Genomic DNA, 27,612 nt, shown 5'->3' with positions numbered 1-27,612 from the left:
TGGCAACACTGTCCTCACAACCAGCAGGAGGGGGCGTGTTTAACAGCCAGGTCACGTGGGGGACGCGTCACAAGAGGAGGGACCACAATGGTTTAAAATACCTTCTCTTGTACCTATGTATTTGCATATAACACTTTTACATTAACGGTTTCAGAATACATTAAACCTTAGCTGGAAAACTGCAATGCATAACATTTTTTGAAAATCTTCTGTAAACTGTATTTTTCCGAAAAGGACAATCCGTTATTCCTGCTTATTGAATTATATTTTTGTATTTCACCCCATTCATTCATTGTGAATTCATTATTTATTTATCGTTGTTTTATATTTTTGTGTACATCACCTAGCATAATAAATTAAATCGTCAATGGAATATAATTGATAGAAGGGATATACAAGGTAGAGACTTTCATGTATACATATGTCTAAAGTTTATGTTGGGTTTTAGATCAAAACGTGTGAATATATATTCTAACACCTATAAATAGCCATAATGAGTATCATTATTTTATAGTACCCATATAGTGAGCATAAGAGGAAAAGGAAACAGACAAAGACACAGAGCAGAGGCACGCGGCGGAAACAGGAGGCCGACGCTCAGCCAATCACACGGCGAGAACAGGAAACCGGAATCCGACGCTCAGCCAATCACACGGCGGGACCCAAGATGGCGGAGGCGGCCTTGTGTGTCAGGTAACAGTCCATATACTTAAAGTTTACCCTGGCATTCTGTCAAATAACTTAACAAAGGGAAACTCAACTGTAAAGATTGCCTGATGTTCACAACCTCAAACTCGGGGTCTCCTTTTCATTAAAGTAACCGAGCGCTCCGTAGAGACCTCCCGGTCACCAGCAGCACGCTGACGTTAGGGTACCTTAGCTTAGCCCCAGCTCGCTGTTTGAATGGTTTCAGCGCGACTCAAAGCGTCACAACCACTGCATGGCATCAGTCACAACTCGGCTAAGAAACACTGCTAACTGTCTCTATATAAGTATTGAAAACTTTACTAAAAACTTTACATTTGAATGTATTCAGATGGAATAAAGTGGCGGATATTTCCGACCCACCGAGAGTAGCCGTGGTTGAGCTGTCCACAAACTGAACAAGATCCCTGAAACTTTAATCTAATTTTCCTTGAACACATGTTATAGAATATAATATAGTACGGCCTGCACTATTACGTCTAATTTTCAAATATGGAATTCATGAAGAACTTCATCCAAGTAGAATAGAGTCCGACTTAGTGCAGACAGGATATGTACAGTCATCTACTTCGGTATAGCAAGAGGACTTGTTTCTAAATGCTTGAAGTAACCGAGCCTCACCATTGTTGATCATCACTGAAGGACCCAATTATTAAGTGATTGCTTGCATCTCAGACTCCATGAACTACGTTTCAGGGAGATATGAAAACGAAATACATTTCAGTAAATAAGATTCAGCCCATAGGTATGTGTAGAACAACCGAATATACAATCTCTCCCAGGACACCGTATTTTTGATAACCACATAATTACAGGAAATGGTCTTCCCTCATTATCCAACCCTATGTTTTCTCACAGGAGTAGTCGGGAGCTATGGACAATTCTTCTGGGTCGGTCAGCATTGAGAGAACCGGTATGTGCTTTATCGATTTTTCTTGCTATTATTTTGAACCGACAATCCAGGCCGTCTTGAATTGGTTCAATTGTCGCAATTTATTCATGTGTTAGTCTGTTTGGTGACCCACCAACCACACCTATGGATTAAAACACGAGGAAACAACTCGATTTTCCTTGATTTTTAATTAGAAACATTGACGACTTTAAAAATAAAATAAATAAATAAATATATATGTATATACACACGCATACAGTTTATAATATATTTAGTTGCATTGCTGATCGCAGAGGTTTAGTTATACTGGTTGCGCCTGCATGGGAAACACCAATGTTTGGAGTCTTTTACGAAACTTCAAAATGCCACATTGGTCATCCTTGTTAAATGTGAACTGACATCTTTCTTTCTGTTCATGCTGCTGTCTCTCTCCGACCTACATCCTCAATAATATAGGCGCAGATAGAGGCAGAGCTTGACAGGCACTGGGAAAAGCTACATCAAGGGCTTACCTACTACAAACCAGCCAGGTATAAGTCTTAAAGAATGTGTTGTCCACAAACAGTTAGAAAAGATACCAATGTTTAAATGTTGTATTTTCTATCCCTTTTCGATACAGTTCATCAGCTGTGGCCAGGCTGAAGGCAAACAAGGAGGCTGCCAAGCCACTGAAGGACTTCTCACTTAGGATAAGCAAATTGCTGGTGAGTTTGGGATGCTTGTCCTATTTAACTTTCTGTATTGTCTCTAGGTATTTTATCATTGCACTTTTATAGAGTTATACTTTACTTTCATCAATTTTTCACTAACGTGTGTGTATATATTCTTAAATGGGTTCAATATGAATATATTCATAGTTTATTACACAGGTGCATCTCAATAAATAAGAATATTAAACATTTTCAACCAATCATTTAAAAAAGTGAAATTTGTATGTTATACATATTTATTACACCCAACGTGAAATATTTCAAGCCTTTAGTCATTTTCAGAAAATGTGAATATTGTTTAAAAGTTCCATGTTGTAGACCCAAGGTAGCAGCCTCAAAAGTTGATCTCTAAAGAAGCTGGCTGTTCACAGAGCTGTATCCAAGCGTGTGCAAGTAAAAAGTGTGGTAGAAAAAGGTGCAGAAGCAACACAGATAACCGTTAATGTGTGGGAGCTTCACAACGAATGGACTGAGGCAGGAGTCAGTGCATCAAATGACGCCATGCACAGACGTATCAAGGACATTCCACGTCAAGCCACTCCTGACCCAGAGACGACGTCAGGGGCCGTCTACCAGGACATGTTGGAGCGCTTCATGCTTCCTTCTGCTGACAAGCTTTCTGGAGATGCCGGTTTCATTTTCCAGCAGGACTTGGCCCAACCACACTGCCAAAAGTACCAATTCCTGGTTTAATGACCATGGGATTATGGTGCTTGATTGTCCAGCAATCGTGCCTGACCTGAACCCCAAAGAGGACGATGAGAGAGACATGAGACCCAACAATGCAGACGAGCTGAAGGCCGTTATCGAAACAACCTAGGCTTCCATAACACCTCAGCTGGGCCACAGGCCGATCGGCTCCGTGCCACTCCTGCATTGATGCTGTAATTCATGCAAAAGGAGCCCAACCAAATACTGACTGCATGTACAAGAACATACTTGTATCATTTTTTAATTTACTGGTCTTATGTAATTTTACAGTTTTCTGAGCTACTGATATTTGGGTTTTCATGAGCTGGAAGCCATAATCATCAATATTAAAACCAATAAAGGCTTGTAATATTACACTTTCGATGTAATGAATCTACATAATATCTTTGTCCTTTTTAAACTTAATTATTTAAATGTTAAACAATAATTTATTGAGATGAACCGGTGTATATTTATTTTCAGGGTCTTGATGAGGAAAAGAGTTTGCAGATTTTACAGTGCTACCTACAAGAGGACTACAGGGGAACGCGTAATTCATTAAAGGTACACATAATCCCTTGGATTTCCTTCTATGGGTGAATTTTGTTTTAATCAGATTGGATGATATTTTTTTATAATTATAATAACTTATAAGCTTTTTCCTTTACAGTCTGTTCTCCAGGATGAGAGACAAAGCCAGGCATTACTGCTCAAGGTCAGTGTACATGGTTAACGCCATTCACACATTCTTTATGCTCGATCGTCAAATTGATTGTGATATGTATGTACAATTATGTTTAACTGAACTTTATTATTTAAATGTTCTGGCTTTCATTTCACAACTTGATGTCATAAAAATTGAATTTATGGCATTGCATAAAATCTAGTTAAGAATCGTCTTCTTGGTGAACTTATTTTAATCCTTAGTCTGATGCTATTTTTCCATTTCTTATGAAATTGTAAACAGGTGTTATAATAACATGATATAGACTAATCATCTTGTCATAAATGGCAACAAATATATATTTTTCTTAGTCTATGAATTTTTAAGTGGAAACTTATGTCCATAAATAAAGTCTGAAAATAAATAAATAAAATAATGTCACAAACCATTTTTTCGTCTCAACAACGTTTTTCGTATCGCGATATTTCGTGGCACAAAGTATCGTCACACCCCTAGACTAGACCCATGTTGTACATTGGTTTTAGTTTTGTACTTATTAGTTGTGTACTTGGTCGTATTACTTACTTAATTTTTTTCGCATGTCAATGGCGTCACATGCCCTCTTCCCATACCTTGTGAGAAAACACGCTAATCCAGAGGCCTAATTTGTTGATATATTCCATTAGTGTTCTATCTTACTACGATGCTTTGGTCCTTTATCAAGTGGCTCAGGACATGCGAGGAGGATGATATCCACAGTATCGCCCAAACATTGAAGTTTTTTATTAAATGGGTAAAAATTTGATTGTAGGTCTTTGAGTAACTCATTGATTCTCAGTCTCACCCCACACTGACAAAAGAAAGTCCCCTTTTCTCCATGCAAACTCTGAATCATTGCAGGAAATATCCACCAGGCGAAGGTTCCTTAGAGAGGAGTGCTGCTGCCCCACCGCCTCAGCAGGTTTACACCGCTAAACCCGCGGGAATCTTAGGGACGCGCTATTATGTGTACAGTAACATTATGAAGCTACAGCAATGTTCAATATGCCCATAAAGTCTTATGATTATCTGGGGCAATGGTGGGGAAGACAACCACTCCCGCGGTATCCCCCGTTCCTTCAAACCTTCAAACATTGTTACAGTGTTGATTGAGCGCACGTGTCGGCAGAAATTACCACCTTTAACCATGAATATGTTTCTTGTGTCCACAGATTGCAGACTTTTACTTTGAGGAGCGTGTGTGTCTCCTGCGATGCGTCCTACTCCTATTGACATACTTTCAGGATGAGAGACATCCCTACAAAGTAAGATATTTCATGAATACACAATGCAGCTTAGCATAACTCCAGCCGTAACACCATTTACCATCTTAAGTTTGGTATGAATTTAATGATTTTATTTTTTCATTCTGTCTTGAAGGCAGAGTATGCTAGCTGTGTGAATAAACTGGAGAAGGACCTAGTGGCCAACTACAAGTCACAGTTTGAGAACTTGTTCAAAGCAGAGGCTCCAACATGGGAGACCCATGGCAATCTAATGGTGAGAACTGTGCACAAAAAACCAAATCGAGATGGACCCTACTTGCATTGATTACATGATTCATAATAAATGCACTTTTTTTTAGTATTAACTTGTTTGACAAAGTGGACACAGTAGAGCTGAACTGGCATTGCCCATATGCTAGCGAGGAAAAATACAAAAAAGTAATTAAATTAATAAATTGCATGTAATGAACTATGTACAAATAAATTCAACCCACTATCCAAATGTTTGTTTCAGACGGAGAGGCAGATCTCGCGGTGGTTCCGCCAGTGTCTTCGAGAACAGTCTCTGCTGCTGGAGATCCTGTTCCTGTACTACGCCTACTTTGAGATGAGTCCGACCGACCTGCTGAGCTTCACCAAGCTGTTCAAGGAGCAAGGCTTTGGCCTCAGGCAGACCAACAGACACCTGGTGGACAAGAGCATGGACCCCCTGGTCGACCGCATCGGGTAAGACTGCTCTTTGTTTATGTTTTTCAAAGCTATAACAGTTGTACATTAATTTGAACACTATATTTACATCATCTATCTGAAGTAGCCAATGTGTTTGTGTTTGCTGCCCGCAGGTACTTCAGCTCTCTTATCCTGGTAGAAGGGATGGACATTGACTTCCTTCACAAGTGTGCACTGGAGGACTGCACGGATCAGCACCAATTTTACAGCACACCTGAGGTCACCAAGGTGGGCGCTGCGTCTGTCGTTTTTGACCATAGTTCTGTCGTTAGTCCTCCACCCATAGCAGACTCGATCCATCCTAGGAATGGTAGGGTTTCCATGCCCAAATAGTCATTGTTCTGGTCTGACTCAAATTCTGCCAAACAAATGTGGGTTTAAAAATCAAATCAATGCATGTGCTTTATGATAACCAAATTAAACAGGTTATAGATGTTACTTTAGGCAAGATTGGAGAGTTGGAAAGAGCTCAGAAGAGGGCAAGGTTTTGAAATTAAACATCCTAAGTAAACTAGAATTTGTCACACACCAATACCTGATGGATGTCTTCTCTATTTTTAACGTCTACACTTGCATGGTAGCTCTTGGATCATGCTATAGATCTGGTCCACAATAGGTCGACCTTGATTGCATTATTAACTGTTATCCAGTGATGCAACAACCTGCAGATTTCTGCAAGGGGATGTGTCTAAAAAATTAGTGTGCCCAAGGCACGGTGTCATTGGGTTCATTCACTGAGAAAATAACGTTATAAACAAAAAATATTTCTGATATGAATGTTGTCATTCTGTGGGCAGAACCTTTCAAAATCACATATTATTCGCGTTAAAATTAGATTGCGTTAACGCGCTCTTAACGTGCTCATTTTGACAGCCCTTATAAAAATACAAAGTACCTATAAAAAGAAAAGAGATAATAGACGCTAAAGTAAAGACAAACAGGGCAGACAAAACAGATGGTATAAACAATATAAATTATAAAGTGGCCCTGTACCAGTAGTAGTATATTAAAGTGAATAAATGCAAAGGTAAACGGAAGAGAGTGGCCCCTGTTTAGCAGTGTTGGGCTGCTAAACAGGCTGCTAAACATGCTGCTAAACGGTGTGTTGCAATTCTCCAGGAGATGGACCAGCTGCTGCTGACGCTGGGAGACATCCCCCACCACGGACCGGTGCTACTGTCCTGGGTGCTGCTGAGGCACACGCTGAAGCCCAACGAGTCTAGCCCCGTCGTCAGGAAGATCGGCAACACCGCCCTGCAGCTGGGGGTCTTCAAGTACCTGTCCACCATGCTGCAGGGCCTGGGGGTCTCGGGCAACAACGTAAGGCAGTGCTTATTGAGTGGCGTCTTTACAGTGGTTCTCATTTGTAGCATTGGAACATAATGAAGTGTTGGCAAGGTGTGTATTTTATTAAGTATGGATTGATTATTTTCAGATGCCACATGCATACTATTTCCTGTGTATCAGTTAACGGTTGCATTTAAATATGCTTTGTACCTGCCCTATGTAATACTGAACTGGAAAGATTTCACAAGTCAATCCATCCAGGGAATCTTTCTCCTAGTTCCTGCCCACCGTTAGAAAATCTAATAATACTGTATTGACTTATAAAGTAGGCTGAACTGTATGTAGCTATAACTACAACTCAAGCCACTAGATTGCTAATAAATAAATAGATGAATAGTGCAGGTTTATCAATCTTTAAATGTTTCTTTATTTTCCTATCGCCCTACAGTGTACAGCCAGCACTGCCAAGATGTGCATCTATGGCCTCCTCTCCTTCGTCATCACCTCCTTTGAAGAGGAGACCCTGGGCAGCCCACAGGTACGATCTGCAGGAATAGGGACTGAACAACTATCCATGAGTGTTTATGATGCTTGTTTTGCTGGGCAGGACTCTAACCCATCCATAGCTATCCAAGGAAATGGGCGAACAAACCGACTGTCCACATTTGTTCATTAAAGGGGACATATTATACCACCAGGGGTTAGTGTGATGAGCCGTCAGAGGTACTTCAACTCTTTCACTTAGGGTTCAAACCCAGTGTAGGCAATCGATCGGTTTCCTGTTGAGACTCATGGCCTCAGAAGATCTAGTGTGTGTGTGTGTGTGTCCGCCCGCCCGCCACAGGAGGACCATCCTACTCGACTCTGAGTCATCGATCGCTGATGATGTGTGTGTTGATTCTCCTTGCTGACCAAAGCCTTAATTTGCTCCTGCAGCATCTGATCGACGCTGCATGCGAGGTGCTCTCTGCTCCGAGTCTTGCCGAGCTCTTCTGGGAAATGGTGAGTCCCACAGTGAATCTATAAAGAAAGGACCACCACATGTCAATGGTATTATTCACTGGGTGGTCTTCTGGTTTGTCCATGCAGAGACCCAACATGGGCCTGGGCATGATCCTGGACAGCGCTGTGGGGATGTTTCCTCACAAGACCGGCCCGCTGCTACAGCTCCTCACCGCTCTTCTGTCAAACAAGTCCACCGTAAAGAAGGTGCTCAAACTCCACACACACTGCCACTTGTAGCACACACACAGCTGTTTAGGACACGGGTTTCGTTCTAAACAAATGTACAATGTTGAACAATATATTTTTTTCCTTTTATGTGGGAGCAGGTGTACACTTTTCTGGACAAGATGTCTTTCTACACGGAGGTGTACAAGCAGAAGCCCAACGAAATCATCTCCAAGGACGACGAGACACTCTGGAGGAGACAGATCCCCAAACTCCTCTACCCTCTTGGTAAGAAAAGGCCTTTACATCCATGGGCGGTGCAGTCTAGCTCCATGGTGGCCCTGTCTAGATCAGTGACTGTAGGTCAATGGTCATCCTCTGGGTTTGGGCCCTGAGCCTGCGTTACTGTTTCCCTAAACAGCATAACCATATTACAGAATGCCAAACATAGTGGCCTCCGTTCCAGTACGCACTGGAATGACTCCAGGCTGGTGGAGGAGGTGGTTCACTCTCACTGATCCCTGGTCTGTCGCTGCCCCCAGGCTCCGGGCAGACCAACCTGCGGATGCCCCAGGGCGTTCTGGGCCAGGTGGTGATGGCGGGGGAGCAGGGCTACGTGGTGCGCTGGGACTACTCCTACAGCGCCTGGACCCTGTTCACCTGCGAGGTGGAGATGCTGCTGCACGTGGTGTCCACCGCAGGTAATGCTCGCATTCACACTTAAACTTAATGGAAGATTTGATACCGTCTTTGAAGACTGAAAGGAGTCGTTCTGTTTTTTTTACATACATTATACATGGACATGTGAATTCTATCACTTTTGTGGCATTTTAAAGGTCCCATGGCATGAAAATCATGGAGGAGGAAGGGATTGTTGCCCGCGGTTGTGTATAATATGATATTATTTAGATATAGAGCTCCAGGTCTCCTGCCGGAGCGGAGTGTTCTAGAACATTTACAGAACACGGGCAAAGGCTGTGTGCGTCTCACCATTGCGATCCATCCACTGTAACCAGAGCACACAGTACCTTGGCCGCAAGCTGCTCAGGGCCACACCCCCACCCTCCTCCTTGACCCTCCTCTCTCCTCCTCATTTGCATTGAAGCAACAGACACCGAAACTGCGTTTTTGGGGAAAGCTCAATGTGCGACTGGCTCGTAGTGGATGTAATTCTGCACCACAGCTGAATTTCGGGAACGTCTTCAAATACTGTGTTAGGGGGCCACTAATATCTATATTAAAGCCTCCATAAAGTAAGATGCCATGGGACCTTTAATGTATTGATGAGAAACATGCGTAGACTGTTGATGATCCTCTCTTGACCAAGTAATGTATTGCTGAGTTTATAAAATCGGAGGGATCCTGGGGTCAAAAGTACCCCCACTGATGGGTCACAGGTCTGCCTGTATCTTCAACCTTAACTTGTTTATCTTTGCTTGTTGAAAATAGATATACAAGGATTGCCTTTGAGAAAATGAGGGCCATGGTTTTCTTTGTGTCCATGCTAGATGTTATCGCCCACTGTGAGCGGGTGAAGCCCATCCTGGATCTGGTCCATAAGATCATCAGCACGGACTGGACCGTGTCGGACTGTCTACTGCCTCTGACCTCTCGCATTTACATGTTGCTGCAGAGGTGAGCCTGCTAGTCCATGTCTCATGACCCTGCATGCAGCAGGAATACCTCCTTTGTGCTCTCTGGGAAATGGTTGGCTGCCGAAAGGATTTGACCTTTATTGTTTTTCCATAATGGCTTTCAGGTTAACATCGGTTATTAACCCTCCGGTGGCCGTGATCGCTTCCTGTGTCAACTGCCTTATCGTGTTGGCTGCCAGGAACCCTGGGAAGGTGGGTGCTATGTGACACATGACAGCCGGTGCGGGGCTCTGAACTCAGCGTTGTACTGGATAGCACTGGTGCTTCCAACACAGTGAGGAACACCAACAATGTATTGTTTTTATTACCACAATAGTAAGAGGTGTGATTTAAAAAAACAAACAGTATATTAAATAAATTGACCATATAAAGAAACTTGTAAAACAGAATATTTTACTTAGTTTGGTGATCATAATGTAATTCTGCGCATTATTTAAAGTATTCACCAATTTCCCCCACCCAAATGGTCAATTCCCCAGGAACATCCCTACAAATGTACAATGGTGGCACTGGCTACCAATAATAATAATTACTGGTAAAACAAATTAAGTGTTCCAATTGAACATAGAATCCACTGATTGGTTAGTGAGACATGTGAAAGCAGCTCTGTGCTCCTGTCCTCCAGGTGTGGTCCAGTCTGCACCACACAGGCTTCCTGCCCTTCGCCTCCAGCCCGCTCACCAGCATGGCCCAGTCTATCAGGTACTGCTCGTGATGTCTTGGCTCCTCTTGAAATGCTTGCTGCAGTATAACGGCTGTCATTTAACTGTAATAACAATAAGTCCCGAAGTAATGTTTTCAGGTATTTCGTTATTTATATTGGGTGATGTTTCTACTTCCACTGTTCTCTACTGTGGGCGGTGGTGTACATGTTTGTATGTGTGAAGTATGTACTAAAATATACCCATATTTCCCCCCTCCCCAGTGCTGAGGGCATGAAGGCGGGTAACTATGGCAACCTGCTGGTGCAGATCGAGCAGCCCAGGGGAGAATACGCCGTCACCATCGCCTTCCTCCGTCTCATCACCACCCTGGTGAAGGTACTGCTGCTGCTTTTAAAATGACCCAGCAGTCCGTATACTGATACCTGGACACTTAATTCCAAATAAAATCAGGAATGATTCTTTTTCATCCTTTTTTAAATTTACTTTACCAGCGGTTAGTAAATAGCATCACAAGTGGAGGGTCCACCCAGGTGTATGATGGATGGATGGATGGAGCTGCTTCTTTCTTTCACCTCCCTAGTGGACTGTACCAACTACTAGGTCTGTCTATCCACCACCATACGGGTGGACACTCCCTCTTGTGACGTCACAAGTGGATAGGTTAACATTACAACAAGGCACACTATTTTAAGAAATATCAAATCTCCATGCAATAACTTGTTAATGAAATCTTTATATATATATATTTACATTTGGAATGAATAAATATTTTTTGTCTGCCCTCTGATTCAGGGTCAGCTGGGCAGCACCCAGAACAAGGGTCTCATCCCCTGCGTCCTGCTGGTGCTGAAGGAGATGCTTCCCACCTACCACAAGTGGCGCTACAACACATACGGCGTCCGGGAGAGGATAGGTGAGGGGCGACTGTTAAACCAACACCACAAAGTGACTAAGTGGCTGATGTAGAGTTAAGGTGTAATACAGCCTAAAACACTTTGCCATTATTACAAAAAATTGCTAAACCACGTACCCTGTTCCCTGTTCTCAGATTAATATCCAGTTCCACTTTTCTTTTTTTCACTGAATCCCTGCAGTCAGAGCACATTGTTGTAGCGATAAAAAACCTTCCGATAGTATGAACATCTCGACATGTGTGCTACTGATCCAGGTGCACAAGCTAAAGAAGGAACAGCATAACTGTTTAACTACATGATATGATATTCTCTCAGTAGTCCTACTAAACCGGCTATTTTGGGCTATTTTCTTATTGAATTAAATTATTGTACAACACACACTGTGGCCCATTAAGAAAAAGTCAGCGAGCCCCTTTTGGGTCGCGACCCTTCAGTTATGATCCACCGGTCTAAAGAAACTGAGTTTTTCGATGGTAAAGGGAAATATTACAAGTAACGGTATAATATGACCTGGGGTGCAAATCAGCAATAGAAGTCTTATTAAACTGTTGACTGCTTTGGTGTTGACACTCTGATGTATTGCGTTTGGTCCAGGGTGTCTTATCCTGGAGCTGGTCCATGCCATTCTGAATCTGAGTCCTGAAGGGGAGGACGCTGGCAGGTACATTGAGACCTGCTCAGGGACCTGCTTTGTTTCTAACTGATGCTCCATGTAGAGTTGACATTAGTTTGTGGTTCATTGGGGACATTTTACTGTTGGAAAATGTGTGTCTACAGCGATCTCTGAATTGATGTTCCCACCTTTCCCTTACTGCAGCACTCCCACTCTGCAGTCCCTGTGCATCTACAGCCTGGCCAACACGGAGGCGGGCCAGGCCGTGGTCAACATCATGGGCGTGGGGGTGGACACCATAGACATGGTCCTGGCTGCCCAGCCCAGCAGGTGAGGCCCGCCGACGGCTCCTAACCGGAGCATCCCGTCTCCATCCCTAAATGAAATTATACATGCCTTTTATAGATCATCAACGCATTTATCTTAATATATCACCAGTTTTATTTTATTTATTCTACATCCTATTTAGTGGAATGAATGAACGAATTAATCCATTTGGGCTCCAGGATATAGTGAGGCTTGGTGTCATGGTATTATCATATACCAGGGTATTGAGACATCCCCAAGGTGTGTCTCAATACCCTTGCATGATCATATACCAGGGTAGTGAGACGACTCCAAGATGTGTCTCAATATCTAGGCATGACCATATACAAGGGTATTGAGACATCTCCAAGATGTGTCTCAATATCCTGCCATGACCATATACTGGGTATTGAGACATCTCCAAGGTGTGTCTCAATATCTTGGTATGACCAAATACCAGGGTATTGAGTCATCCCCAAGGTGTGAGTCAATTCCCAAGTACAGCAATCCCCCTTTAACCTGACTTTTCCCACATTTAATATTATTTTATGCTGTGTATTTGGTTTCGAAGCCGAATATTTAATTAAATGGTTCAAAAAAAGGTATTTTCCATTGCATTGTTGTTGAGACTAAAATGATAGTTTGTCAACTAATTGTTTGTTGAAGTAACCGGCCCGGGTATGGGGATGTCCTGTGTTCAACAAGTTTTACAAAATGACCCGGCATCAAAACTGAAAGGGACATTTATAGCAGCATAGCACTGCTGTGGTGTTTTATCAAAGTAATCAAACATCTCTATAGCAGTTTATGTAGTTTGAAAGTACATCTTGTTTTAAGACAGTGGGGCAGCTGCACTCCTATAGAGCCATTGTTTGGTCAATAGTTTGCCACACAAAGCACCACTATAGATATCACATTCCAAAGGCTGTTCAGAAGTGAATCCTGCTCTACAAAATTAAGAAAATAGGTGAACTGCATGGCCATGTGGCCGTTACCATTTTATTAAACATGGCACAAGACCCAAGTAAAGTCTTTAGGCGTGTGTTGTCCTACCGCTGTGCCCGCTGCTGGACGAGGTGCTCCTTGGACAGTCTGGTGGGTGACCCGCTCTATATGAAGCTCTGTCCTAACCCAGTCAGACTGGGACCCAGAGTGGGCTCCAAAGACACGGACTTCCTCCACACAGCACTCCACACATTTTTACTGGCACTAATGTGACCTAGTAAGAACCCAAAGCCTAATGCCCATAGGCCTACTTTAGGCTGTAGCCAGGCATCCTTGGGCAAGATAATCAAACATGTTTCAAACCCTCAATGATCCAAACCTATGCTTATTAATTAAACCACCAAGTACCTGTGAGTAAGAGGGGAACCCTTTCTCTTCAATGAACCACTATTTAAGTTAAAGCTTGTGTTTCTGGTCTCCAGCGGCGGTACCGAGGGCCCGGAGCAGATCCTGATCCAGACGGTGAAGCTGGCCTTCTCCGTCACCAACAACGTCATCCGCCTGAAGCCCCCGTCCGACGTGGCGTCCCCTCTGGAGCAGGCCCTCACCCAGCACGGCGGCCACGGCCACAACCTCATCGCCGTGCTGGCCAAGTACATCTACCACAAGCACGACCCCGCCCTGCCGCGCCTCGCCATCCAGCTGCTCAAGAGGCTCGCCACAGTAAGAGCGTCTCTTTAAGCAGTCTTAAGGCGGTCCTATTGGGGCAGGGAAGTGTTGAGGGGGGTGGACTCCCAAGGGGCTTGGTTGGAGCGCCAATGCCCGCAGTCTGTCTGTGGAAAGCCTTGAGACCATAACTGCTCATTAATATCATGCATTAATAAATGGACTCTGTTCGCTGCTTTAGATGAAAGCGTCCACATAAGATTATTTAGGATGAGGTTTCCAACTTTCCGAGGTGCGGCTGGTGTCTTGTTTACCTGTCGGCATCCTTAACAAGATGCCTATACCTCATCAACCCTTACCTCAATGATGACATTTTTTCAACATAAGGTCTGCTAAACTGCACATTTGTGTGTTTTCATCTGTTCACAATCTACCGTAAAGGGCCTTTTTCATTTTACCATTTACATGGGAGTGGTCCAAATATGTGTGTCCGACCTTTTTCCCGCAAAACCATGACACAAAACCACGGACTCCAAAATCCAGGGACAAACGCTGGTCTGAATAAAGTACAGGGCTACTCGTATATGCTCAAACCCCCACTCTCCAGTGAGATGCTGGCTGGTTATTCCTATAGCTGATCACTGAAACAGTTGACATGTTAATGGTTTGGTGTAGCCTGTCTCAGTGACCATGCTTTCTGACCCACGTGATCCGCTCCTGTAAGGCCGTTGTTATGGGGTTGACCACCCAGCCCTAATGTGTGTGTGTGTGTAATATCATTCGACTCCCTCCTAGGTGGCGCCCATGTCGGTGTACGCCTGCCTCGGCAGCGACGCGGCCGCCATCCGCGATGCCTTCCTGACGCGTCTACAGAGCCGCACCGAGGACATGAGGATCAAGGTCATGATCCTGGAGTTCCTCACCGTTGCCGTGGAAACGCAGCCAGGCCTCATCGAGCTCTTCCTTAACCTGGAGGTGAAGGATGGTAGTGAGGGGTCAAAGGTGAGAATGCAAAGAAAAAAAAGACTAACAAAGAATATGAGAGATTATGGCGATGCAGTCGTCATGGTTTACATGTTCTTCGGAAGCAATGATTGGCTTTCAAAGCCTGTAATGCATATTTTTTAAGTAACAAATGGTTAATATGCTTGTTAAAACCAGTTAACATCTGCCCATTATATCAATGTCCCGGTGAACTAATGCACGTCCCACCAAAACATACACAGGTACGATCCGGAGTTACCCTTTAACACATGCAACACACAAGATGAGATGCCGTGTCACTAGGGCTACTGCCATTCAGCAAATACTTTGACACTAATCTTTTGTTATACTTAATATTGTATGTAATATTCTGAATCTAGGTATGTTTTTATCTTCAGTATCACTACATAATTGCTATGTTCTGCAGCAGTCTGGCTGCCCTTTACCGAAAGCTTAAAGAGTATGGGAGTACTTTCAACTAACGGATACCAAAGTCAGGTTTTCCTCTGTGGAAAAAGTCAATGGCATTTCACAGCAGCCCTACCGCCTTAGCGAACCCCTGAAAAGAAAGCTTACAGGTGCTATTCTGGAGGTTGGGCCTTATTCTCCATCTCCTCTTTATCTCTTAATGATTCTTTATTTTGCCAAAGCTAGGAGAATCAATTGTACATGAATCATCATGGTTAGTGTCAGCTCTAAGTCACCCCATATGCAGAGCAACAGCCGGTGGATCTGGACTCCTAGGAATGGGGAATGCCGACCCAAAGTTTCCCTGAGGCTCAAGGTGTCCTCCACGCTAGTCTGAGTCTTCCTCATGTTGCTGTGGCTCCAGGTGTTGTAGTCTGAGTCTTCCTCATGTTGCTCTGGGCTCCAGGTGTTGTAGTCTGAGTCTTCCTCATGTTGCTGAGGCTCCAGGTGTTGTAGTCTGATAGTCTTCCTCATGTTGCTGTGGCTCCAGGTGTTGTAGTCTGATAGTCTTCCTCATGTTGCTCTGGGCTCCAGGTGTTGTAGTCTGAGTCTTCCTCATGTTGCTCTGGGCTCCAGGTGTTGTAGTCTGAGTCTTCCTCATGTTGCTCTGGGCTCCAGGTTTTGTAGTCTGAGTCTTCCTCATGTTGCTCTGGGCTCCAGGTGTTGTAGTCTGAGTCTTCCTCATGTTGCTCTGGGCTCCAGGTGTTGTAGTCTGATAGTCTTCCTCATGTTGCTCTGGGCTCCAGGTGTTGTAGTCTGAGAATCTTCCTCATGTTGCTCTGGGCTCCAGGTGTTGTAGTCTGAGAATCTTCCTCATGTTGCCCGGGGCTCCAGGTGTTGTAGTCTGAGTCTTCCTCATGTTGCTATGGCTCCAGGTGTTGTAGTCTGAGTCTTCCTCATGTTGCTCTGGGCTCCAGATGTTGTAGTCTGAGTCTTCCCCCCTGTGGTCCTCAGGAGTTCCTGCTGGGGGAGTGGAGCTGCCTGCAGGTGGTCTTGGACCTCATCGACTCCAAGCAGCAGGGGAAGTATTGGTGCCCGCCCCTGCTGCAGCGCGCTGCCCTGGCCTTCCTGCTGGCTCTCTGGCAGGACCGCCGTGACAGCGCCATCTCTGTCCTACGAACAAAGTATGACTTCCTCTGTCAACCATGACATCTTATTATAGATTTATGAATACCATTTTAGAATTTTGGGGATTTTAGATTTTTAATTTATTTTTTGACATTGATATATTGTTTGTTTGTTTACTTTAGTTTCATTTATTTTTTGGTCCTGCCCTTGTTGTTCAGAAAGACTAATATCCACTCTGGGATAAGTAAAGTACATTATACTTTTTTCACAGAGATAAGTTTTGGGAAAACCTGACGACTCCTCTTTTTGGGACCCTCCCCTCTCCCTCAGAAATGACCGAGGTAAGGCTGTGGCTGGTCAGATGTACATTATGGTAATGATTCAGACGGTTTGTCAGTACAATGAACTCCTCTTCCCCTACAGTACTGTGTTCTGGAGACGTGTGCGTTCGTCATGAAGATCATCGGCCTTGAAATCTATTACGTTGTCAGGTAATTTCATATATTTGTGTTCATCGCTTGGCTGCTGATATATGCTTGTTCTATATTCTAATACAGGCTGCATTCTATATGTGTGAACATTATAGTACCGTTTTAAATATTCAGTAGTAAGTAAAAAAAGGATCTGGATTAATACCAAGTGGCTTCATGTGTCCAGCGGCTCCTTGGAGCCGTCTCTGAAGGACGCGCTGCAGAGGTTCTCCAGCGGGCGGCGCTATGAGTACTGGTCCCAGTACGTCAAGGCCCTGGTGGCGCACATCTCGGAGACGGAGGAGGAGGGCGTGCGCTCGTTCCCCGAGACCCAAATGCTCATCTCCGCCTGGCGCATGCTGCTCATCCTGTCCACCTCGCACGTAGGTCCAGGGAAGTGTGTGTGTGTGTGTGTGTGTGTGTGTGTGTGTGTGTGTGTGTGTGTGTGTGTGTGTGTCAGATTTCTAAATGCATGCGTGTGTGATCCTCAGTCTGACGTGATGCAGCTGACGGAGGAGTCGGTGAAACTGAAGCTCTTCATGGACGTCCTGGACGGAACCAAAGCTGCTGTGAGTGGGCGGAGCCAACGGGGGGTCCTCTTTAGTCATTGGTTTACCTCCTCTGGTCCTAACGGCTGCCCCTCCTCCTCTAGCTGCTGGTGCCCCGGTCTCTGCCCTGTCTGCGGCTGGGCTCCATGATGGCCACGCTGCTCCTCATTCTCCTCAAGCAGTGGAGAAGGTGAGCAGAAAGAAACATCAATACAACCGGCCAAGCATCAACCCTATAGTAACCGCCCAGCCCCACCCCATGGCATAGTCCCCTGTGTAGGCTGCTGGGGTAGGAAGGCCCTTTAGTGTTGGACCACCATGCATTGTCCTCTCAATTGACTTTCCACATGTGTTTTAGGTTGGTGGATGTGGGCAACGTTGTGTTGCTGATTAGTCCCTTTATGATCCAATTTAAACGTTGCTGCTGTCCCTGTAGTGTGGTGGCCACGGCCCCAGACATCCTCACCCCCCTGGCCCTGGTGCTGGAGAGCGTTCTGCAGGCCGACCAGCAGCTGATGGAGAGGACGAAGGCCAAGGTCTTCTCAGCACTCATATCGGTGCTGCAGATCCAGGGACTCAACGGTGAGCGGCCTGCCAGCGCTTTGAAACATGGCCTCCCATTCACCCGATCATGCACACATTCATACACAGACAGCGGTGGCAACCATGCAAGGCGACAGTCAGATGGGGAACAGTCAGGGTGACTGTTCCCGACGGTGTCCCTGAGCGTCTCGCTCAGGGACACCTAGACGCACGGCTAGCAGGAGCAGGGGGTTCCTGTTGGCAACCTTCTGGTGACCAGCCAACCCGCTCTACCTCCTGAACCACATGCTGCCATGCTACTGGATCTTCCACTGTGGAATAAGGAGGGGTTTGGATGTAGGCCGATCGAATAACCACTGAAAAAGCTGTACATATAAACGCAGCTGGAGATGACAGCAGTAATAATGTTTCATTGGTATAAGTAGATTTGTGTCTCCTCCATCCACAGGCAGAGAGATCCCCCAGCTGCCCCAGCTGCTGCTCTGTGTGTGTGACACGGTGAAGGACGAGGCCCTGGCCCTGATGGACAGCACCCACCACCTGGCGCCCCAGGGAGACACCCCGGAGGACCGGGACAGCATGGAGACGGACTCGCCCCGCTGCCTGCAGAAGGACCAGAGAGACGGGGTGGATTCCCTCTTCATATCATACAGATGTTATGGTTACATCATAGTACAAATAGGATGGGCTTAAGATGGATGGTGCAACGTTACAGTGGAAAGTTTGTTAATGTCGAGGATGTTAACGCTAAATACAAACGTAATAGAAATGAGCATCCCTGTATGCAGTGGCTGGTTGACCAGTGAGTGGTGGTAAATGCCATGGTTGTTCAGCCTTTGATTGGTCTTGCCTCTCACAGAGACGACTCATTTAGAACCGGCGCGTGTTGATTGAGTCTCTGGTTTCATTAGTATGATCAATGCTCAATGCTCACGGCCAAACTGAACCTTCCCGCTGCTGCGTTCCCAGGTGTGTGTCCTGGCCCTCCACCTGGCCAAGGAGCTGTGTCGCGTAGACGAGGACGGCGAGCACTGGGTGTCGGTGATGAGGCAGGTGCCTGTCCTCCCCTCGGTCCTCAGCGCCCTGGAGCTCAGCCTGCGCCTGAGGCAGAACCTGTTCTTCAGTGAGGCCTCCCTGCACCTGCTGCTCACGCTGGCCCGCACGCCGCAGGCAAGCCCCCCTCTCCTCCATGCCCACGTCCCACTCCTGAGTCCTTTAAAGGGGTGATATCATGCTTTGTCGTCTTTTCCCTTTGCTTTTGCCGAGAACACCCCTCAATAAGCGAGCCAAACAGCTTGTTTAGCGCCTTACTTCCGTAATAGTGTGACGTCAGACTGTGCGGAAGGCGCACCTCGCAATGTTCACAATCTTCAGGGCTGTGAATTTGCCGACGCACGCGTAAATCAACAGTGTGGGTGTGCTGTGCTGACACAACCGGGCTCAGGAGGGGGGCCTTAAAGCGACATACAAAACAGAACATTTTTGAAAGACGCTGAAATTGGTTTTGCAGAAATGAACAGTGTGAGAATAATAAGGGGCATTTTTTACATATCGGCATGTAACCCTATTAGTAGTACCCCAAAATGCAATTATTAAAGGTTGGGTACGCGATTTGCGAAACGCCAGCAGATTTTGAAAGTACACAACTCAAATGGTCCTACCCCCTCTCCTTCAACGCTGACTCTGACTCCACCCATTCCAAGTACCTGGACGCGCAATCATGCACGAGCGCGAACAGAGATGCGCGAGAGCGAGCCAGGCTAGCGTAGGTTTTCGTTTAACAACATGGCACTACATTCAGCTGTAAATTGCACCCAGTACCGTGGGAAGTAGGGGTTTTGGGGGTGCTGCAACACCCCCTGTCCGAGGCCCTGTCTTATCACAGAAAACGATCATTTCTAAAAACTCCGGCCAAAGTGGAGATTTATGAAAACGCCGGTTATGTGTTGTCGTATCAACGGGGAGAAACGGGATTTTAGGTTCTGAAGCGTCACATTATGCACCAGGAAATGCTTAACGTCATGTGAGCGTCCGCTGTACCGTATTGGTCCGAATATAAACACAAACCCCATTGTAATACGACCTATATTTGGAAAAAAGATTTGAAGACCAGATCTTGATTTCATGAATAAATCAATTGTATTATTTGAAATAATATACGAAAATAAAAAGGCATAGAATAAAACACTGCATTGCCACTAAACAGTAGTGCAAATATGCCGTACTGATGTGTACACCAAAGACTTCCTGACACTCCTCTGCCCCGCTGTGTTCGCTCTGGCTGTGGTCGCTCCGAACTGTTTCGGCCCGTGGCAAAGCGAGTCATCCTCGCTGCTGTCCAAGGCATGTTGAGACGCAGCATTTATTTAATGCTCATATGTCCTAGTACTGAAAAAAGGTTATATGAAAAAGTGTGAGGGTAGCGGTGGTGCGCTAAACTTGTTCTGTGAGCAGCTGGATGTGAACCATGGTGTGAAGGAAGTGAACACAACGATCGATTTTCAACTGTGCGCGCATGCACTGGTGTAATTGAGCTGCGCTGCTATATATCTTTTTTATCAATGTGACGAGTTGCGAGTCTAGTGCAGGCTGGGTTTTTTTTTCCAGCACCCCCTGCTGAGAATACGTTCTCGCGGCTATGGTTGCACCAGATGTTATAAACATTAAACGGTCACATAAATCATTACTATTTTTAGAAAATGTATGTTTGTTTCATATAATTGTATTGGAAGTCCTGGTTTTCACTAGGGTTGCCGCGGTGTGGACATTTTCACAACGAGTAATACACTCGTCTCAACACCGGTATTACCGAGTATAAACGGTATAAACTTTGAAACTAGGTCAACCGCCACACAAGCATCGGTTTTTAGACCCTTCTCGTCCTTCAGTTGCCGCCAACGTTCAAAAGCAGCGCCTAGGATTATTCTTGATTTCAGTTTTTCTCTTTCAGCGTTTTTATTATCAATTACTCTCTGAAAAAGAGTTTTCCTTCTCTTTGCTGGTGGTGGTGGTGGTGGTGGTGGGGATGGTGGCGTCTTGTCCGCCATGGAAATTGTCTTCTACTGCTAGGTCCAAATGTGGATTAACTAGTTCCAGTAGCTACCGCAGGATAACAACAAACAGGAGCTTGCTCTGGGTCACGAGCACTGCACGAAGGGGTCGCGCGCGGGGCGCGGGGGAGGGGGAGTGCAGTACGACCGTTTGATTGACGTACTTACTGTCCAATGCAACGAGGTGGCAATCCAAATGATTGGCTGGAGTTTTTCGAGCCCTGGCCGTTCCACAGATGATTGACAAGTTTAATTTTCATGTCAGTACTTCTGACTCAGTGGCTGTAAGCGGGTTATGATAAGGATTTCAAGTAATTTTGCAAAAATGGCCAAAAAAGCGAATTCCGTACCCAACCTTTAAAGATAATGATCTGACCCATTTGAAGAGTGATGTGTGGGAGCAGAACATGACCGTGTGCGTGTGTGTGTGTGTCCAGGGGGCGGCGGCGGTGGCGGGCGCCGGGCTCATCCAGAGCATCTGTCTCCCTCTGCTCAGCGTCTATGAAGTGTCCTCAAACGGGGGCTCCCAGGTAAGGCTCACACGCCCCCGACCCCACTAGGATCACTGTGTTGTACAGCATTACTATCGGCCATGGACTATAGTCAGAAGTTAAGGGTGTTGGGAATGGTTCTCCTCTAGCCACTAAACATCCCCCATTCCTCCCTTTGTGACAGCGTAGGAGGGCTACAGCGGTCCTGAGTGGTCATATACAAATAAATCGATCTCTAGTTCTATATATATATATCGCTCTGTATGTAGACGTATAATCTTTGAAGACGAGAACTCGCGCTTGTTTGAATTTTGACTAATAACTGCTTTTGTCTGTCAAACATCTTGCACGAACACGAAATAAAAATCCAAACAGCAACCACTTCCTGCTCTTGGTAATGGAATATACACGACTTGAAACTTGCCTATGAATATTAGGTATATGTTCATTCCCTGGAGGCCACTGCACCTATCCAACCTGGCGTTAACGTGGATGTAGCCCTATTATATGAGTGTTTTCCATCCTCAGCCCCAGACATCCCCTGTCCTCTTTGTGTAGAGTTTCTCCCGCAAGGCGCAGGACTCCCCCTGCTGGCCGGGAGTGTACCGCCTCTGCATGTCGCTGATGGAGAGCCTGCTGAAGACGCTGCGCTACAACTTCATCAACGAGGCCCTGGACTTCGTGGGCGTTCATCAGGAGCGCATCCTACAGGTGCCTCTTCACACTCTGACCCTATAGAACAAGTTTTGGACGGGTTTAGCCAGGATGTGGTGTTGTGAGATAAAAATAAAGAAAGATTTGGGTTTGGTTGTGAATCGCTCTGATTGAGAATGTTGGCTCAATGGGAATGACTGTCTGTCGCTCTGGCACATTATCCATCAGGTGACCTTGCATCGATACGGTGGCCCTGACGATCGAACTACCTGCCTATCAAACATGCTTTGCAATTCCAAAACACACAACTGCATTGACAGAAAACACAAACGCATAAGTCGCAAGATGCAAGAGCATCAAATTATTGTTTGATGCCGATAGTCTGGCCCAAGCAAAGAGGACTTTTCAAAGAGGACTTATTTGTCCCTAGAGGTCTCGGCCAGCGATCAGAGGGAGACGTTCAGTCGAATCTTGGATTAAACAATTATTGAAGGACCAAATCCCACTGTAGATGTTTTAGTTACACCTGTTCTAATGTGTGTCGGCCCCCAGGGTCTGACCGCTGTCCGCACAGTAGATGTTTAATTTGAGCCGCCCTAACGTGTGTGTGTGTGCGTGTGTGTGTGTGTGTGTGTCCCCCCAGTGTCTGAACGCGGTGCGCACGGTGCAGAGCCTGGTGTGTCTGGACGAGGCGGACCACACCGTGGGCTTCCTGCTGCAGCTCTCCAGCTTCTGCAAAGAGTGGCAGTTCCACCTGCCCAAGCTGCTCCGGGACGTCCAGGTAGGAGACTCAACCAGCCATGGCCCGCCTGGGGCGACCAAACTTCTGATCCGAGACCTCACTAAATCTTAAATTATTTAAGTCTCCCAGTGGGATAATTAACATGTCTATTTATTGTTCACCACAGTATTCCTCTTTTTAGTCTTCAATCATACTCCCTGACCTCTGACCCCTGACCTGAGGAGCTGCTGATGCTCTCCGTTTGGCTCTCCCCTCCTCCTACAGGTCAACTTGTGCTACCTGTGCCAGACGTGCACCTATCTCCTTCACAGCAAGAAGATGCTCCACCACTACCTCCAGGTAGCTACGAGAATCTGAAGAGTTAGACAGGAAATATCGCCCCAAATATCGCACCGGAAGATAAATAACCAGTCGAAAAGACCAGTTACTGAAAAATCAGTTTGGACCACGAATAAAGACAAAAATAGAGCACTTCAACGATTCATTCAAAATGACTGTGAAAAGGTAGATGTATATCGTGATGGATCATACTGTTAGGCAGCTTTTACTGTACTTTTGTAATACTATGATATTTCAAATAGTACGGAAGTATTTTAAGAACATTTATTGAGCAAAACTGCTGATGATGAAAAATCTTTTCTCAAGTTACTTTCATCTGAAAAACACGAGTGTTTAATAGTGTGGATTCAACCATATCTCCATGATGGAGGTTTCTTACACTCGTATTCCTCCCCCTAGTCTTAACGAGTTTGGACTAATGGGAATACCTCCATCCCTCAGAAGTTAGCGTTGGCTGCTTCTCGCTTGCCATGATTGCTCTTCATGCTACCAGCCTCTGTCTCGTACCGTGTGGAATGAGAGCTTGTGAGGGGACTATTGCGCGCGCAAGCGTGCCTGCGTGTTTGCACAATAGCCGACTGCCTGAGAAGGCTGTGTTGCTGTCAAATCTGTCCCTGGGAGAAGTAACATTGCGCCGAATTGACAGTAACACGTTAATATTTTTTACACGAAAAATGTACATTACTAAGGCGATTCTTATTTTGTAACGCGTAACACTGTCTACTGGTCACACGGTAACGTCAAAATCCAAATTCCCACGGGTGTACTCTTCATACCGTACTCCCCTATCGCGGGCCATGTGTGGTACTGGGAGGCCCCCTGTGATCCCTGTTCTCCACCGGCTGGTCCATCACCAGACGACAGGGTTCACTGGGTCACCCCCCACCTCCTCCACCCCTCAGGCTAGGAACGGCGAGGCGCTCCCCCCCGGCCCCCTGGCCCGGCCGCAGCGCGTGGCGGCGGCACTGCTGACCCAGCACACGGCCAAGGAGGCGGCGGACGGGGGGGAGCGGGAGGAGGCGGAGCAGAAGGGCCTGCTCACGGTGCAGTGCAGCCTGCTCAAGATCCTCAGCAAGGCCCTGGCCGCGCTGCAGCGCTTCACCCCCGACTGCTGCCAGATACTGCTGGACCAGGTGAGACCTGCCACATACTGCACCTCATACTGCACCACCGGGTGAGACACAGGCCACACTGCTGCCACATACTGCACCACCGGGTTAGACACAGGCCACACTGCTGCCACATACTGCACCACCGGGTTAGACACAGGCCACACTGCACCACCGGGTTAGACACAGGCCACACTGCTGCCACATACTGCACCACCGGGTTAGACACAGGCCACACTGCCACCACATACTGCACCACCGGGTTAGACACATTCCTTACTGCAGTAAGGAATGTGTCTAACCCAGTGGTGCCACATACTGCACCACCAGGTTAGACACACTCCTTACTGCTGCCACATACTGCACCACCAGCGCTGGCGTCTTGTCTGTCCCGTTGGCTTTAGCAATGCCCTAAATGTTTCTTGTCAACATTATAATGAAGTCTTAAGTGACTTAATCAAGCAGCCTGATAAAGGAAGTCTTTCCTCATTATGTGACCCTATAGTGCACAATTAATTAAAGCAATGCATGACCCTGAAGATGCATGGAGACCCCTGTCTTTTAAATACATTATGACACAGATTAGAAAAAGGAACGATATTTGAGCGTTGTGCACTGCTTGTTAATGCTGAGTGTGGGCCCTCTCCTCAGTGTATGGACCTGGCCGAGTACCGCACGCTGTTCGTCCTCAGCTTCAGCGCGCCTGCCTTCGACCCCGACGTGCCCCCCTCCTTCGGGACCCTGCTGGGCACCATCAACGTGGCCCTCAGCATGCTGGGAGAGGTAGGGTGAACCCCCCCTGGCTGGTTGATTCATGTCCTCCTAAACCACCCCCCATGAGCAACATGAGCTTGTCCTCCTGTGCAGATCGAGAAGAAGAAGGAGCCAGCCTCCCTGAACATTGCCTCCCTGGCCTCCCCAGATGAGATCCAGGCATTAAAGTAAGTCCTCTCCCACTACCAACACTAGGCAACACTAACCACTCCAGCAGTCACTTCACTTTGTTTCACATTAACTGAAACTCTCATGGGGCTGACCGTTTGGTTATCATGAAGGTCCCTGCTGATGTTCACCATGGAGAACGGCTTCTACGTGTTGACCTCCCAAGCCACGCGGTGTCTGAAGGACCCCTCCATCGTCCCCAGGGACAAGCAGAGGCTCAAACAGGAGCTGAGCTCTGAACTGGTGAGGCCTGCACATGTCTCATAAACTACTGGTAATACTGAAGTTTAGCCGTTATAGTGAACACATGTAGAACTGTCAACTAGAGCAAGTGAAAAAACATGCGGTACACAGTCAAACTGGAACTAGAGAAGGATGCCTCTGTTGGCTTTGGAATCCTCTGGCAAAGCTACTTACTCCGTTTGACAAAGCTTTAGATAAACCAAAAATGTTGCTTTGGTCTCTCCACAACATTTTTTAGTGTATTGCCGCTACATGGGCCTTGCCAATAGAGGTCTGGCCTATGTTTCTGCAACGGCAATTAACTGGTAAGGTCCAAGACGTGTATGCTGTCCTTTGCACTGCCTATTGGGCAGTGCTTTAGGAGTTACTGTTGGACTGCTGCAAGCTTTTGTTCGCAATGGAGAGGGATCTGATGGTGCACAGCCAGCAAGATTTAGATTCCATGTGAACTTGGTAATTTGGAAGAGTTTAAAAACTGTTCAACACTGTAACAGATGTTTAATTCCTATGCATGTCCTGGCAGGAGAAGAGTCTGTACAGTCAGAAGTACTATTCTTAGACTCGCACAAATCACTCTTCTGTTCCCACCGCTGTAACAGCACAGGGCGTAACACCCTCTTCCTTGCTAGAGGGTTAGAGTGCTGGATTACGACCCCTAACCCTAGTGATTCCTGTGAACAGTCCTGTTCCAGACGTCTAACTCCCTCCCTGTTTCAGAGCACGCTCCTGTCTGCTTTGTACCGACACTTCCGCCGTGGGTCTCCCTCGTCGCCGGCCTCAAGCCAGTCCAAGACCCCGGGCCCCAAGGGCAGCCATGAGGGCCAGGAGCCCATCATCCAGCTGGTCCAGGCCTTTGTTAGACTGGTACAGCGGTAGACCCCTCCTCCCTTCATACTACCGGCGGTTTGGTGTTTTTACATCTAGAAGTGCCAATATATATAAAAATACAACATTCGATTTTTGTCAAACAAAAATGGAAAAGCGTCTTTTTTGGTTTTCATGATTAGTCTAATTTTGCCAAAGTGTCTGTTACGATAAGTTCCTGAGTTGAATTTGACGTCACCATGACCAAAGCCTAGTGTGTGTATAATATAGTAGACTGGTGAATTGAAGACATGCTTGTTTGTATAGGTTAGTCTCATGGATGTGCAGTGTGTTTGGGCTTATTAAAGTCCACCAGAGACCCCGTCATGTTGTTCCTCTTGGCCTAGTTTTATAGGTCAAATCGCCAACTTTTGCTAACATTTCCTTGAATGTTATTTTGAAATCTGATGCTTTTAAGATCCAGCTTACTTATTGTTGCCCTATAGTATCAGACTTTCATGTATTGCGAGGAGGGGTGTTTTTCAAATTTAAATCAGTTAAGTCTGAAATAAATCCTTTGTATCGGTTTCAAAGCAACAGTCAAGATTTGAAAATAAAGGGACTTTTGTAAAACATCAATTCTGTCTTGTTTGAATGAAGGATCAGAAGCTTTAGGGAAACATGTTTACTCACATAATTAGTTTCCATCATCAAATGCACACAATACTAATATGTGTACCAGCCTGTCAAGAATACAAATCTTCCCATTGTAAAATCATTCATAAAAAATAGCTTTGATAAATATTTACAGAAGCCTTTACATTTAACTTTCAAAAACATGTGCAATCACAGAAAAGTGGAGCAAGTTACAGGTAGTTTAACAGCAGGACAGGATCCATATCCAAAACAAGGCGGTGCAGCCAGTAGGAGGAACTGGCAGAGAGGAAGCCCCTCTACTGGCCGTTGATGGGAACCTCCTGTGGGATCAAGGAAAGGAGGTTTACTATAGGAAGCAAAGGCCGCCCAGCACGCAGCCTCAGGGGCTAAAGCTTCAAACTCAACATTCTTTTGACAATCCAAACTACTCGTCATGCATTAAAAACACATCACATCTCTGCTGCCATTCTGGAAGGGCCAATACAATCCAGGGGAAAGAGTTGCATGCAGGCTCTTATCAGACCACCCTGCTCCTCACTCACCTCCTCTGGGCCTCCAGAGAGGCCCTTCAGGCCAAAGAGGGCACAGTTATTTGTCTTAAGGAATGTGTTTGCAAATGAAAGA

The 27,612-nt window shown here is 46.0% G+C and overlaps 2 protein-coding genes across 8 annotated transcripts in view; one reads left to right on the top strand and one right to left on the bottom strand.

The window, feature by feature from the left end:
* The first annotated feature begins 606 nt into the window (after nucleotides 1-606).
* On the top strand, nucleotides 607-27,429 carry nup188 (nucleoporin 188). Its single transcript, XM_056578488.1, has 43 exons — nucleotides 607-693; nucleotides 1,564-1,618; nucleotides 2,054-2,127; nucleotides 2,217-2,301; nucleotides 3,481-3,561; nucleotides 3,668-3,712; nucleotides 4,873-4,965; nucleotides 5,081-5,200; nucleotides 5,441-5,652; nucleotides 5,769-5,883; nucleotides 6,775-6,975; nucleotides 7,391-7,480; nucleotides 7,879-7,944; nucleotides 8,032-8,151; nucleotides 8,274-8,400; nucleotides 8,655-8,813; nucleotides 9,621-9,747; nucleotides 9,872-9,959; nucleotides 10,393-10,469; nucleotides 10,693-10,807; nucleotides 11,225-11,345; nucleotides 11,941-12,007; nucleotides 12,164-12,289; nucleotides 13,693-13,933; nucleotides 14,672-14,878; nucleotides 16,283-16,452; nucleotides 16,668-16,737; nucleotides 16,820-16,887; nucleotides 17,054-17,249; nucleotides 17,358-17,435; nucleotides 17,519-17,604; nucleotides 17,851-17,996; nucleotides 18,406-18,584; nucleotides 18,927-19,127; nucleotides 21,445-21,537; nucleotides 22,057-22,209; nucleotides 22,796-22,933; nucleotides 23,159-23,233; nucleotides 24,136-24,366; nucleotides 24,994-25,125; nucleotides 25,210-25,283; nucleotides 25,398-25,527; nucleotides 26,245-27,429. Exons 1-43 carry the CDS (start codon nucleotides 668-670, stop codon nucleotides 26,401-26,403), a joined length of 5,217 nt encoding a protein of 1,738 aa, XP_056434463.1. The 5' UTR covers nucleotides 607-667; the 3' UTR covers nucleotides 26,404-27,429.
* The window catches only part of LOC130372470 (CDK5 regulatory subunit-associated protein 2-like), a 43,275-nt gene continuing 40,370 nt past the window's right edge, over nucleotides 24,708-27,612 (bottom strand). For 5 of the 7 annotated variants that reach the window (XM_056578482.1, XM_056578483.1, XM_056578480.1 and 2 more), the window contains one exon: nucleotides 27,317-27,584. In XM_056578482.1, the coding sequence (XP_056434457.1) occupies nucleotides 27,438-27,584 (147 nt within the window). In that variant the 3' untranslated portion in view covers nucleotides 27,317-27,437. The other 2 variants (XM_056578485.1, XM_056578487.1) reach the window with 2 other exon arrangements.

Source organism: Gadus chalcogrammus, chromosome 19 (genome assembly GCF_026213295.1).
Source record: "Gadus chalcogrammus isolate NIFS_2021 chromosome 19, NIFS_Gcha_1.0, whole genome shotgun sequence".
Taxonomy (NCBI): domain Eukaryota; kingdom Metazoa; phylum Chordata; class Actinopteri; order Gadiformes; family Gadidae; genus Gadus; species Gadus chalcogrammus.
Note: the sequence above shows the minus strand (reverse complement) of the source record. Positions and strands in the feature narration are given on the sequence as shown.

Excerpts from the sequence above, each read along its gene's own strand:
- nup188 (XM_056578488.1), top strand. The coding sequence starts at position 668 with ATGGCGGAGGCGGCCTTGTGTGTCAG. Across the intron at positions 11,346-11,940 it reads CGGCGTCCGGGAGAGGATAG|GGTGTCTTATCCTGGAGCTG; the intron begins GTGAGGGGCGAC and ends CGTTTGGTCCAG. Across the intron at positions 22,210-22,795 it reads ATCAGGAGCGCATCCTACAG|TGTCTGAACGCGGTGCGCAC; the intron begins GTGCCTCTTCAC and ends GTGTCCCCCCAG.